We start from the raw sequence: 14,572 nt of genomic DNA on the forward strand, positions 1-14,572 counted from the left end.
GGTTACTATGTTGGATGAATGTAAATTTAAAGGTCAAATGTTTTTGAATAGGAATTATCCTAAGAAACTAGTTGATGCTTTAATTGTGGAAGTAACGAATAAAACACTAATAGGTCAGTATAAATCCCTATTACATTATGGTATGGAAATGGGAAACACTAGTAGCCAAGTGGACAGTGAAGATATCTTGGAATATGGCATAGGTTAAACCACCATTAATACTAGTAGTCTTGCTAGTTTTGATAAAATGAGTTTTATTACTGTTTTTTCTAATATTAGTAAACCCATCTTACGGGTTATACAGAAAAAACTGGAGTCTATATCACATTGTCGAACTCTTAAAAGTTCAAACATCATATCGTCTAAACCATATGATCAAACTTTTAAAAGTTGTAACGTTTCAATGGAGATCTCCGTACAGTGCAGAATGGGAAGATTTCCCTTTTCTGCACTGTAGTGTGATCTCAGAGTTGGTATATTTAAAGAGCAGGGTGTGATGGAGCTTAAACCATTCAGAAAGGTATTTTACTTTGGTTTATTTTTTTTTATTACATTTTTGAACTTTTAAAAGTTCAATCATATGGTGTTGATCATATGATGTTCGAATTTTTAAAAGTTCAATTATAGGTTCATAGGTTCATAGGTTCATACTAGGCTATCTGCCCGAGGGCATTTACAAGCCTAGCCCATCGTTTTGTGGCTTACGCCACCCCTTTAGTATGGGGAACTATACCCATTATTTTGCTGTGCCTCTGTCGAGCAGTGACACTGAGGTAATCCCTGGGGTATATCTGCGATCTCCCATCCATTGGTCAAGATTTCTCTTGAACAAGGCCAGCGAGGTGCTCTGCCTCACATGTACCGGGATTCTGTTCCACAGCATAGGGAGTCTTTGGGTGATGAATCTATCCCTCCAGCACGTCCTATTAATAGCCGTGTCGAGGTTTAAGTCTCCGCCCTTGTGGCTCTGATGGATCTAGATTTTTGAGGTGAAGCATATTCATCAAATCTGGGTTTGACATGGCCTTGTATGTTAGGCAAAGGTCACCTCTGAGCAAGCGGTGCGACTGAATAGAGCTGGAGTTCTTTCAGTCGGGCAGCATAGGATAGATTTTTGAGTCCCTTTATCCTTTTGGTGAGGAACTTTTGTGGCCTCTCCAGCTGCTGCAAGTGTCGGGTCAGATACATTCCAAATGGGGCATTGTACTCAATCATTGGTCTGATGAGTGATGAGTAAAGGGAGACTATAACCTCCCTTGATCTAGATGAGAATCCCTTCATGATAAGGTGGGCAATGTAGAAGGTCTTCCTAACTACTTTAGCTACATGGGTGTCGAATGACAGACTACTATCAACCTGGGTCCCCAGGTCCCTGATAACTTCTTCTGTGCTCAGTGGATTGCCTCCTATTTGGTAGCTAGGGGTAACCTTGTTTTTCCCGAAGGGTATGACTATGCATTTTTGGCATTTAACTTTAGGCCATGGCTCTGGCACCAGTTATCCGTTTCTGTGAGACCCTTCTGAAGGATATCTGTGTCAGATGTGTTTTCTACTATGGCGCCCAGTTTGCAGTCATCTGCAAACTTTGTCAGCCATAACCCTCCTGTGTTTGCTTGTACTTCAGAAAAGTAGATGCCAAACAAGAGTGGGCCCAGGACTGAGCCCTGTGGGACACCACTTGTGACAGGCTTTGAGTCTGACATGGCGCCAGCAACTCTGACCCTGTGGGTTCTGTCACTCAGCCAGTTTGCAACCCATCTTGTGATGTATGGGTTAACATTTAAGCTGATGAGTTTTTCAATGATACCCGAGTGGGGTATTGTATCGAAGGCCTTAGCCAGATCGAGGTAGGCTGTATGGACTGCCTTTCCCTCATCAATGGCTTTGGTGACTGTTTCAAAAAGTCAACCAAGTTTAAAAGGCATGATCTGCCTTTGACAAAGCCAAACTGGGTTGGATCCAAAGTCTGCAAATTCCCAATGTCTTTATTTATGAGGTCCATTATGATCCTCTCCATGGCTTTGCAGATAAGGCTTGTCAAGCTAATGGGCGGTAATTACCAGGGTCGGTGGAGGCACCGCCTTTGTGAAGTGGGACCACAGTTGCAGTGCGCCACTCCTGGGTGCGTATCCAGAGGTAAGACTTTGATTAAACAGCTGTCCTAGCTGTGGGTTTAATTCCTCATTGAGTTCGTGGAGCACACAGCCGGGGACACCATCAGGTCCCATGGATGCTGTGTTTTTTGCTTTGGAGAGAGCAGTTCTCACTTGGGCGCTGGAGATGTTTGTGGGGCTGCAATCATTTGGTATAGATATCTCTCCTTTTGGGGGAGGGCGGTGAGAAGTTTGCACTGAACCTGTCAGCCAGTATGTTGGCAATGTCTGTAGGATCAGTAATCTTCACATCATTTTGAACTAGTTCTGAGCATATCTGGGAGTTTCCTCCTAGGTTTCTAACATAGCTAAAGAAGGCCTTATGATTGTCTTTTGAGTCTTTAGCTATTTTTCTCTCGAAATTTGCTTTGGATGATTTTATGAGAGCTCTTAGTTTTTACTTATAGTGATCAAGGGTGTCTTACCTTTTAAGGATTTTGCTCTATCTTGTAGTAGCTTCCTCCTTTTGTTGTAGAGTTTGTTTATGGCTGGGGTCCACCAGACTGGACGCTTGCCTTTGGTACAAAGAGTCTTTGTTTTGCTTGGGATTGCCTTATCCATGCAGTCCTGCAGGTGCTGGTAGAAGGCATTTGTAAGTGATTCAGCGGCTTGAGTACTGTTTTCCGCCGGCTCGGGGGCCTTAAAGGAGACCACACTAGTCTTTAGAAGTGTGAAGTCGGCTTTTGGGAAGTTCTTTACTGTGGTCCTTTTTATTTCAGGTGGGGGTGGGATGAGGACCTCCAGCGAGATTAGTTTGTGATCTGATCTCACCAGTGAGGGTATACTTCGGTGTTGAACATTGTGCTCCCATGTTCGTGATGATGAGATCAAGTATGTTATCTCCTCTTGTGGGAATGGTGACTAGTTGTTCCATGGCATTTGAGTTTATGAATTCCAGGAACTTTTGGGCTAGGGTGTTTGGGCTTGAGTAGTGTTCCCAGTCTATATTTGGGTAATTGAAGTCACCTAGTATGATGGTGTTTGGTGATACATTTATCCCCTCTAGTGTTTTCAGGAAGGCCATGTGAGGTTCCTGAGTTTGTGAGGGTGGCCTGTAACATGCTACTATTTGCAGAGCAGTCTTGCCTACGGTTAATTGCACCTGGATGGTCTCCGATGCATCATGCGTTGCCACCAGTCTTGAGGTGTGGGTGTCCTTGATGAATATGGATACCCCCTCCTTTCTTGGTATTTTCCTGATTTTGGGGCGGAACGCATGATATGAGGTAAAACCTGATAGCGCTGGGGTGCTCTCAGGAGCCTTGAACCAGGTTTCTGTCACAGCACAGACATCGATGTTCTCCATACTGAGAAGGGCCTCGAGTCGTGCATTTTGAGATTTAGACTTCTGGCATTGAGCAGCATTACCCTTAGTTTATTTCCTTTTTGTGTTCTAGGGTGGTAGGTTTAGAATTTGAGCCTTGCCTAAAAAGGCACTATGGGGTGGCAAGAGCCTTTGCCAATATCCGAATCCCAGGGTGACAGGTGCAAGCCGTCCCTTGCGGCAGCGTGGCTTGTCCAGCATGTCATCCCAGGCAGACAGATACTGGATCCCCTTTGAATGACACCAGTGTTTAAGCCAATTGTTAAAGCTGATCATCTTATCTCTGTATTGTGGCATCATTCTTGGTGAAGGTAGGATACTGCTCAAGGTCAGGGTCATACCTGCCTGGGCTACATAATCAGAGAGCTCCTCAATGTCTCTTTTCATGTAGTCCAAGGAGGTACGTCTCAGGTCGTTTACACCAGCGTGGACAATGACTGAGTCATATTTGTACCTGCTGTTGAGAGACCTGAGTGCTTGCGTTATGTGGCGGATTCTAGCGCCCGACAGACAGCTTACTGTGACCTTCTCCTTACTCAGTCTGGTGAGCGGGACATCAGTGTGTCTGACTATGGAGTCACCAATGACTAGTGTGTCTGGCATTGTGTTTGGCCTTAAGGGCTGTGACTGTTTGACACTCTGACTGTGAGGTCTATGTGTTGCAGGTGTTGTGTTCTGAGGTGGTGGTTTTTTGGGTGTCTGCTTTGGTGGCCTCTGCTGTTTTGGTAGATTTTTGATCAGAGCCTCGAGTATGTCTTTGTGTGTTTATGTGTATGATTTGAGGTTGTAATGGTACTATGTGAGACTGGGTCTATAGTGTGTGTGGTAACCTTCCCCTCCTGACTGGTCTTGCCAGTCCTATGTTGAGAGAGCTCAGCCTCCAGTTTGGCCGTATAGTTGCATCTCTCGCATGTATTTGTGTTTTGTGGGAGGAGGAGAGGGTTGTCTGTGTACATGAGGCAATTGTAACATTGCCTCAATATTCCCAGGTTCACCAGCTGAGCAGGAGATGACACTAGCAACTGATCCCTCGACATGCTAGAAGGATAGACAAACAACTTAAAAAAGATTCCGGGGGATGTGGGTGACCGAGAAATGGGGGATTGCCTTTTTGGGGTGCTATCTATAAGAGTGCCGTATCAAGGTAATAAGTACTGTAGGAGCAAGTGCTAGGTTTAACAGATAGAGAATAGTCTACTTAGAGTCAAGTAGAGATGATCTTTTTAGTTATAGGATACGCTGATTAGATGAGTAGTATAGGTCGAGGAAGGTAGTTTCAAGGGAAAATTTGAAGAGTGGACTTTAGGTAGCCCGAATAGTTTAAACCTGCTTAACCGACGCTGCCCTAGTGTGCAACAGTGGCAACTCCACGCTAAATCAGCTAATGCGCTAAAACGTGCTTTATAGCAGGGGGCTGGAAAAGACAGGAAATGACCCAAAATGGCCAATAAACTACAAGTTACTGCCTTAAACCACTCCTCTGAGGACAAACAGGCAGTTCAGTACTCCCTACTCCCACTAGTGAGTAAAGAAACTACCCCTTGACCAAACAAGGAAAATGGAGAAAACAGGAACCAAGACAAAGCCCAGGGATCAGCAAAATCTGGTCTCTGGAACACTAGTTTAGGAAAGTATGGAAAGCAAGGATATTTTTTTTTTTTTTTTTTTTGTAATACAGACGTGAAAAACTGGGCTCTTATTTCAGGCAATAATGAGATGAGTAATATTTTAGGTTTGGCACCCAATATTATATACAAGAGACAATTTAAAAGATTGGTGTGATTCTTGCTCAGCCCTAACAAATAAAGTACAAGGGAAGATGAAAAAATGTAATATGTGTAACCAATGTGTTACTATTATGGAATGTGACAAAATCAGGTTAGGTGGTTTGGATATTAAGATATCCGGTACTTTTAATTGTAACACTAAGGGGGTTATATATGCAGCAAAGTATTTTGACTGTTCTTCCTATTATATAGGAAAAACAGAACGGAAAATTAAGCAACGTATTTATGAACATCTGTATGAGATTAGTAAAAAGAAAAACACTAATGCAGTTTATAAGTATATAGAAAACAATCAAGACCATAAATTTGGTGTTGTAGTGTTAGAACAAGTAAAAGTGGCATCAGGGGTGGTCCATGGAAGATCTAACTTGAAAATAGAGAATACTGGTGGCAAACATTTTTAAATGTTTCAGTAAAACCAGGTCTGAATGAGACCATTTATAGAACCAGCATTTTAAAGTTAAAGTTTTATAATACATAGGCATATCATACCAACTTATAACACTGGAATGGTTTTAAAAGGGTTTTGTATTTTTAAATGATTTTAAATGGCATTATTAGTCCTAATGAAGTGATATTGGGTTTATTTACCATTAATTGTTAATTAAGAGTGCATATTAACTGTGTTAGTTGTGTTGTACTTTGTCTGATGAAGGCTGGTGGTTCAGCCGAAAGTGCTTACCTACAATAAAATTTGGGACGTGGCTTGGAGCTGTTGGTTATTTTGTTTCTTCATCTGTACAGTTCCCGTTCATCAGACAGTTTGGGGTATGGTTAAAATCAGTAGCAGCACTTCCAGAATTGTCTTGTCGAATGTTAGTGATCTGAATGTTCAATTCTTGCACAAGTTGCGTCAAAATACAAACACTTGCTTGTAACTGTCCCGTCAAACAAGGACCACCACCTCGCATACTGCTCAGCATCTCAGCCATAATATAGCTGTAGTAAACATGTACCAAATGACACAAACAAGACCACAAACAATTCCAAAAACAGGGAAAATACTGAAAGCACCAGCAAGCCAGAAAAAGTTATTGATTAAAAATTCCCTAAACCACTCTGGATGTGTTTATAGCTAAAGATCTTATAAAAAAGGAGGTTAACTACAAATATTTATAGGAAACAGCACTACTCATATGCACTTTTGCCTTACACAAGTTGACATCCTTGGTATGTGAAGAAGGGGGTGGTGAAAGGACAGTTTATTCGCTTGGCGAAAATGATATCTGAAGATGATATGTTTATGGTGGAAGTTAAAAAACTAACCAGGATGTTCTTTGTGAGGGGTTATGCTGCACACTTTATAGGTAGCATAAAAAGAGAAATTAGCCCAAAAAGAAAACAAGGTTTTATCACACCCATATTTAATAGTAATATTACAAGGTTTTATCACACCTGTATTTAATAGTAATAGTATAAGGTTTTATCACATCCTTATTTAATAGTAATATTAACACTGGTTCAGATGCTGTTTTGCAGACTAGATTTAGTAACAACAATAACAACAAAACCTTTGAACATGTTTTCTTTACAACTTACACTGTGGATAGTGAGATTATTTGTAATATACTTCGGAAGAACTAGAAGATTTTTTCTTGTTATGGCAAGGGGCTAGAGCCCTTGGGTGAAAAACATGTATAGTTTATAGGACTGGGAGAGCCCTAAAAAAATGTTTAGAAGGGTGTGAAACTTCTGTGCATACATCTAATAGGAAATGGGGCATATATAGGTGCAGCTCCTGTAACCAATGTAAATGTATTTTTGTAAATAATGTGATCAACATCGGGACAATTAGGTTATTTACCCCCTTTTATTGTACCTGTAATTCAAAAGGATTGATTTATGTGGCAAAGTGTGCATAATATCTTTGGTTTTATATAGGTAAGACCAAACAAAGATTCAAAGAATGAATTTATGAACATAAACTTGGACATTAAAAATAAGAACAAAAGGAATTCCTTATAAACATATTCAGTCCCACCCCGATCACTGTTTTATGTTTTTCAGGTTAGATTATTTACTTCAAAGTTTCAGAGGGGGTCCATGGGAGGACTTAATAGAATACCGAGAGATGGTATGGCAAATAAAGTTAAATGCCAGCATCTTCCCTGGCTTGAATGAGTGCATTTCTATAGGTAGCGCATTATGCTTAAAGTCTTACAATGTATAATTATTACGTTTTTTGAGGAATATGTAGTGTGTAATTTTGTTTTTTTGAATTTAAGAAGGGGGTTAACATTTTTTTATTAATGGCCAATTAATCAATTAGCATGTTATCATGTGATATGTATTGTATTATTTAAGTACTGGGTTTTGTGGTGTGAGTATGGATTCTGATGAAGTCTTAGTTACAAACCAATGAAAGTGCTTAATCTGTGTAATAAAACTGGAAAACCTTTTTCTGGCTTTCTGGTGCTTTCAGCATTTTCTTGGCTTTTGGAATTGTTTGTTGTCTTGGTTCACTGATTACATTCTACGCATATGCACACACACTGACCTACCCCCTACCCCCCCCCACCCTACTTATTCAGTTTTGCTGGACTTGCCAACAAAGAGGACTCACACAGAAGGGAATGGGTGGCTGTGATTACCAGATTTTGATTTTATACAGTTTTAGTTCATAGCATAATACTTTACTTACTTAGCTGTGTAATTTGTGATCCCAAAATATTTCTAGAGGAAAGCAGATAGCTAATTAGCATTAGCCACTCCCGCAGACTGTCACATTATTAGGCACCAGAGTGCAAAGTGTGCTAAGACCCCTATAAGGGGAAAAAAACTCAGAGGTAGAGCAGTCTCAGAGTTGGAAAGTTTTATTACAGTGCAGATCCCTTCTGAGAAAAGGCTTCTGCATCATCATGATAAGCCCTTCTGAATCACAGCAGGCGTCTTTTTGCTGACTTTGCTGATTGTGTCATACTATTGCAAAATAGGATTTGAAACACACTGTATGAATTACTACAAAAATTTCATGTGTCACTGAAATCAGTTAGCACAGTATGGGCATACATCTGGAATCAGGTCTTGTTAGATCTATATATAACTGTTGAAACATCTGTGAAAAAGTACATTTTGATTTTAACTTTGAACTTATTTAAAAAAACTAAATTAACTTAAAATGTCCATGTGTTTTGCTGCTGTATTTGGAAAGTGCTGACAGTTAATTCAAGAGGAAGTTTTTTTTCTGACTTACTTTTAAGACTTGAGTCATTGGATAAATGTTTTGGGGACTAGTTACATAGCCTGTACACTAACCACTACTGAACCATATGAGGTATACATCATCTCATATGCTCCTCACACATGCTCACACATATGTACAGATTTAATAAGACTGATATTTTTCTAGGAGTCTGTAGAATGATGCCTCAGTTTTCTAAAATCAAATTTACTGAAGCACTGAAAGAGAGCAGAGGCCTACAGCAACTGTACATTGTTTACATTTAACTCCCAGTACATTTTGATGGATGATGTCAGATAGAACTCTTTAAAAAATGGATTTCATACATGGTAAATGAATTATGTGATATTAGAAAGATTAGTCTTATATTGCACAGTGTTTGGTTTTCCTATCAAATTAAATAAGAATACATAATTCTAAAAGAAATTCTGATGGCTCACCAAGTTCCAATTTTTGTCTGTTCACAGAGTGAATAATATATATTGAAACAGTGTTGAAAGAAATATTGCTATATACCTTTCTCATTGGTATATTAGTGACAGCATATTATATATATTCATTTATTTTCTCACAGTGATTGACAACTGTGCCAGTGGTCCATGTCAGCATGGTGGAGTCTGTGTTAATTCTGTCAATTACTATACTTGTCACTGCCCACAGAATTGGAAAGGCAACAACTGTGAACAAGGTATAGTATAATACTGGACTTCAACTATCTCAAAGGTAGTAGTTATGATTATATTGTTTTGTTCTTTCTCATGCATAAAATTAAATAAATACCTGTAGAGTCTATCAGCTGATTTTTATACATCCCCCAAAATATAATATTGAATATTTTTTAAATATTTTATTAAATTTGTATAACATCAACAAAATTTTAACTAACAAGCACTATCAACTCTATATTAAACAAGATAGAAAGAAAATGGAATGAAAAAGTTACAAAGAGGTAAAGAGCTATATCTAATAAAAATGTACATATAAAAAACATTAATAAATCCAAATCCTGCAAAAACACAAGCCAGTTAATTCCAGAAATGTTCACAAATGTTTTATTAGTTTAACACTTTCCATCCATAGTACAACATGGACTTCTTCAGAACTAATTTGAAACATATAAACCAACCTGTTATATACAAGGCCTGTACCACAGGACCACTCTAATTTACACAATAAAGCAATTAAATAAGTATTCAGTTCCTAAATCTTGATGATATAGTAAATATAAAACCACAAGAAATCAAATGTTTAAAATAATGATATTTTTTTATTGTATATATACACACACACTCAGTGCAACACTGAAAGTACTCAGCGCACACAACAAATGGCTGTAGATACACCCCACGGTGCAGACAAGAAAAATCACATACAGTTAATTTGCTAATACCCACAGCCACAGAATATATTAATTAAAACCTATATACAAATTGTATACCCTAGTTGTAATTGTCATAATAGTTGCATAAGTTCATAAACATAGCAGTAAATATGGTAAAAATATGTATATGTGTATGTATATTAAAATATAATATTTAAAGCCTAGCTGTGAAGTTTTAATACTACTGCTTAGGTTCATATGTTCATAAGTACTAGGCAAACCTTTGTTGAGGACATTAGCAATGCATTTTGCAATGTTAGTGTATGTTTTTTACAGATTATATAGATGAGTTTTTGAAATATAAGTAATGTGGGAAACACCAGTTTGAACTCTATTTAGTTGTGTTCTGTTAGGTATGGTTTTGATTTGTATAACATATCTGACCTTTTGTTCATTTTTGAGATTACACTGGCAGTTTGTTTTTGACGGATAATTTATAATCTGTGAATATGCTTAAGAATTGGCATTGGAGACTTGTTCAGTTGTTGAGTTATTTTGTGAAGTAATTAAGATTTTACTGGAATCAACTATGAATAGTTGAGTTTAGTTTTATTGGTATTTAATAAAAGATATAAATCTTTACAGGTTCATACTAGGCAGGCTGCCCTTGTAGGCCATTTTAAACCTAGCCAATTTCTCTTCTAAATTGGAGCATCAAACCCTGCACCTTGTGTCTGTGAACTAAACACCTTAACATTTATTCCAACCCTATTGATTGTATACTGGACTCAAACCCTGCTTTACCTCTGTTTTTTCATTTAACCCACTGATCTCACACATTGAGCCACAGTGACATTGCCTTCAAAGATGAATGCACACTGAAGTTGACTGCTGTGAGATTAGAATCCTTACCTACCTATCTATAGAACACAGTACTTAATGCAAGCGCCACTGCACAGGTCTGAGAAGCAACCACCATGGGAATCAAACCCATAATTAAGAGAGGAATAATTGATCCTTGCCTTAGAGAATAACTAGATGTGATAAGTGTCAGAATGGCTTAAAGCCAAGGTTCTAGGCTTTGAAGTTTAAGCTACGTGGAATGCTGCAACTGAGTGTGGGAATAGCAGTACAAATAACAGTGGCTAACAGTGGAGTCACTGGAATACTGGACTAAAGTGGCATCTGGAATCTCAACATATCTGTCATTTACAGAAATACTGAAAAAACTGTTCCAAGTATTGAACATTATGTAAAAGTCTATATTATCAGGTAGAAGAGTAGAAACTTCTTAAGATCATTTTACTGATTGTTGTCAATTAGATAGACAGTTTTTGAATCATTCTAATATGTTGTGTGCCAGATCCATATTATCTGACCTTTGTATAAGAAGAATGTAAGAGATGGTATCAGGTAATTAGATAGGTCTAATAGAATAGTAGCAGTGGAAATGCCGTTGTTTTGATATGATTAATAGTATTTAAGAAGGATAAAACAGTAGTTTCTCTGCTGAATCCAGGTTGAAAACCATGTTGTGTAGGTGATAAATTGTTATTTATAAGGTGATGCAATGACTCATTACCATTTGATTGAACAGTACTTGACTGAAAATGAAATGTTTGAAAGAATTTGACTGAAGACTAATTAGCTGAAAGCCCATCTGACTGAAAACCCATTTGACTGGAACCTATTTCACTGAATCATAAATCAATGAAAATATTCAACCTAAGAAAATACAACTAAAGTAGTGTTTTTGCAGGGGGCTTTGCCTATCTCCTGTACCCCCATGCAAAGGCTTTGCCCCAATACCCCTCTTACTTATATATAATATCTCCACAAGAAAAACACCATACACAGTGATTCAGTGTTTGGTACACAAGCACTGATTCACTGTGTATGCTTTTTTTTTCTCTTTTCTGAAGTGGTTGCATGGAAGTACTGATTCACTGTGCATGGCATTGTTTCTTTTATCAAGGGGTTGTATGGCTTTGGAGTTATTATATATAATTAAGGGGTGTGCAGGGGGTCTTGTCCCCCTGCATAAACACTATTTTATGCTGTATTTACTTATGTTTAGTATTTTCAATGATTTGTGATTCATTGAAATGGGCTTTAGTCAAATGGGGTTTCAGTCAATTTTTTTCAGTGAAGTGTGCGTTCTTTCAGTCAAATGGGCTTTCATTTAGTCTCAGTCAAATTCTTCCAAGCATTTCATTTTCAGTCAAGTATTGTTCAATCAAATGACAGTAAACTGATGTAACAGCTACGTTTTTATACATTTTCAAGTATTTTAGAGATATGGGAATTTTTTCCTACTTAATGAAAAAGAATTATAGAACATTGTTTCTATAGGGCTGGAACATTATAATCAGTTATGGATCTATTTATAAGTATTGCAATAGGTTAAGCAATTGTATCGGTTGAAATTTGAAGATATTTAAACCGAAGAAGGTCAGGAGTTAGTGAGGTAGGATTTAACTTTGTAGAAGCTTAATTTATTTGAGTGACACTTACTTGTTGAAGGTTCAGTGAGTCATTGCTGCCGGGTGTAAGTTACTGTTTTGCATAAAAAAGTTAGTGATGTCTATGAAATACTTGTTGAAAGTGGAGGCAATGTCAATATCAGTTTCAGTGGAGAAAGGCATAGGTATATTATTTTGCTCTTACTAAAGATGTTTGTTAATGTTTGCCAAGTATTGTTTCAAATTATTTTGATGCTGGAGAAGTTGCCAGTTAAAGAAAATGTGCTTGCTTTTGATGTATTTAAAATGATTTCTAAATGTGTTACAATTTTATATAGATTAGGGTTGTTTGAGAGCTTTTCCAGTGTTTCCAAGATTTGTCTCTGATTAACATTAATTCTTTAATTAATTTCCTTAGTGCATGGGGCAGTAATGGATTTAATCGTTTTCTTAAATTTGGGAACAACAGAGTTGAGTATAGCTATGAGGGTGTCATTAAAGTAGTAGACAGCCTCATTTAGGGGTACAGATCTTAGAGGATGCCATTTGCATTGTTTAAGTAACTCATTAAATAAATCCATATTGAAGTACCTATTAGCTCACACCCTCTTTGAAAATTAAAGTTTTGTTGGTTTTTTGCAGACCCCAGATGTGAAAAGCTGAATGAATGTCACTGATGAAGTGTGGTAAGGTACATGAAGAATGTGTTTAGTTTGAGTTGTTTATATCCAATCAATAATGCTTTCATTGCCACTGCTTTTGTCTATTGTAGTAGTGTTAGCTATTATTTTGTGTGAAAGTGAAGGGGTTAATATTTGATATAGGGTATGCATAACACTTATTAATGGCCAAATATATGTTTACATCACCCAATATGAGGATACAGTGTTTAGCGTTAGTAGAGATCCAGGATAAAATATTTTCAAGATTAGACATATTCATATTGTATAGGTGTTTTAGTGTTAATAGAGATCCAGGATAAAATATATTCAAGATTAGAAATATTCTGATTGTACAGGTGTTTTAGGCTACAACCAATTGTTATGTTCAGTGGAGGTTACTATTTATAATTAAGTTGGTGAGTAACATTTCAAATGTGTTAAATGGTGGGTGGTATAGTTAAGATGTTTGAGTTTGTTTGATTTAGTCGGAGTTGGTTTGCTGTTTATATAATCCCAGTTTAATTGTATAATGTGCTAGAAGTCTGGTATGGAAATAATTTAGAGTTTGTCATTGTTTTGTCCATCAACAGGAAGAATAGGGTATTGGAAACTGAGCAGTTGCAGAATGCTATTACTAAAATTGACAGTAAAAAAGTTTATTTTATTTTGAAAGACTACAGAACCTGTTTTCCCTATGGCAAAAAGAAAATGGTTTGCTGTAATCTCCTAAATGTACTCTAGTCTCATCATGAAACATATTTATTTATTTTTTTGGTTGAAGTTGAATAAGTCATTGAAATCAGGATCTAATATGTGCAAGAGTATTTTAAGCAGAAATAGTAAAACCCTTAACTTACTTTCAATGAAGTAACAGTCAAATGGAATGCACTCCTAGTTTCATTTCGGGAAAGCTACAACAAAGCACTTAAAAAAAAACTTGGATGGTTGTTATTAGAATGAATGTGTTAAGATCTGTCTGGTACACTCTTGGGCATGAACCTGTGTGTGATTCTGAGTTGATGTGAAATGAGCTACATATAATAAAATTCAAAATGAAAATGAATATGAATATCACTCAAATGAGAGGCAGCTGACTCTAAACTGCAATTAAAGAGCTGCACAAAGAAAGGGAATCCAAAGCACTGGAAAAGAAACATCATGTTTTTCCAACAGGCATGCTACAGCAAACTAGATTCTGTCATGTTTACAGGTCCAAATACACATACAGATGCACACATGGGTTCAGTCTAATAGGCGGTGAGACATTTCCCTGCAGTACCTTCAGATGGGGACAAATGGCTGAAGTGAATTTAAGATGCATTGACATATGGCTGCTGAAAATTTACTGTGTGAGTAAAGAAGCATGCAGTGCCATCTCCACAACTTCAATAACTAGGTGCATGGAGGCAGGAGAAGTGATTAGTGATGTGCTTGGTATACTGTACATGTTTAGATAACTACAACATATAGAAGTGTGCTACAGCATGCAGAAATCCTGCATCCTGCTATAGTCATATTTATGTTCCAGTATGAGTTAAACAAAATCTTCTTTAGACACTGTAAAGAGGTTAACACTCCGTACACACACACACACACACACACACACACACACACACACACACACACACACCATTAATAAAGATGTTGTGCATTGTACACTGCACTTTCACTGTCACTGATAT

The 14,572-nt window shown here is 37.5% G+C and overlaps 1 protein-coding gene across 1 annotated transcript in view; it reads left to right on the forward strand.

The window, feature by feature from the left end:
- LOC122801232 (mucin-like protein) overlaps positions 1 to 14,572 on the forward strand; it is a 468,953-nt gene that overhangs the window by 147,210 nt on the left and 307,171 nt on the right. The window contains exon 11 of the mRNA XM_044070784.1: positions 9,020 to 9,133. Within this exon, the coding sequence (XP_043926719.1) occupies positions 9,020 to 9,133 (114 nt within the window). The remainder of the gene's footprint in view (positions 1 to 9,019; positions 9,134 to 14,572) is intronic.

The sequence above is a fragment of the Protopterus annectens genome, chromosome 4.part1 (assembly GCF_019279795.1).
Source record: "Protopterus annectens isolate FY-2018-M chromosome 4.part1, PAN1.0, whole genome shotgun sequence".
In the NCBI taxonomy this organism is placed as follows: Eukaryota; Metazoa; Chordata; order Ceratodontiformes; family Protopteridae; genus Protopterus; species Protopterus annectens.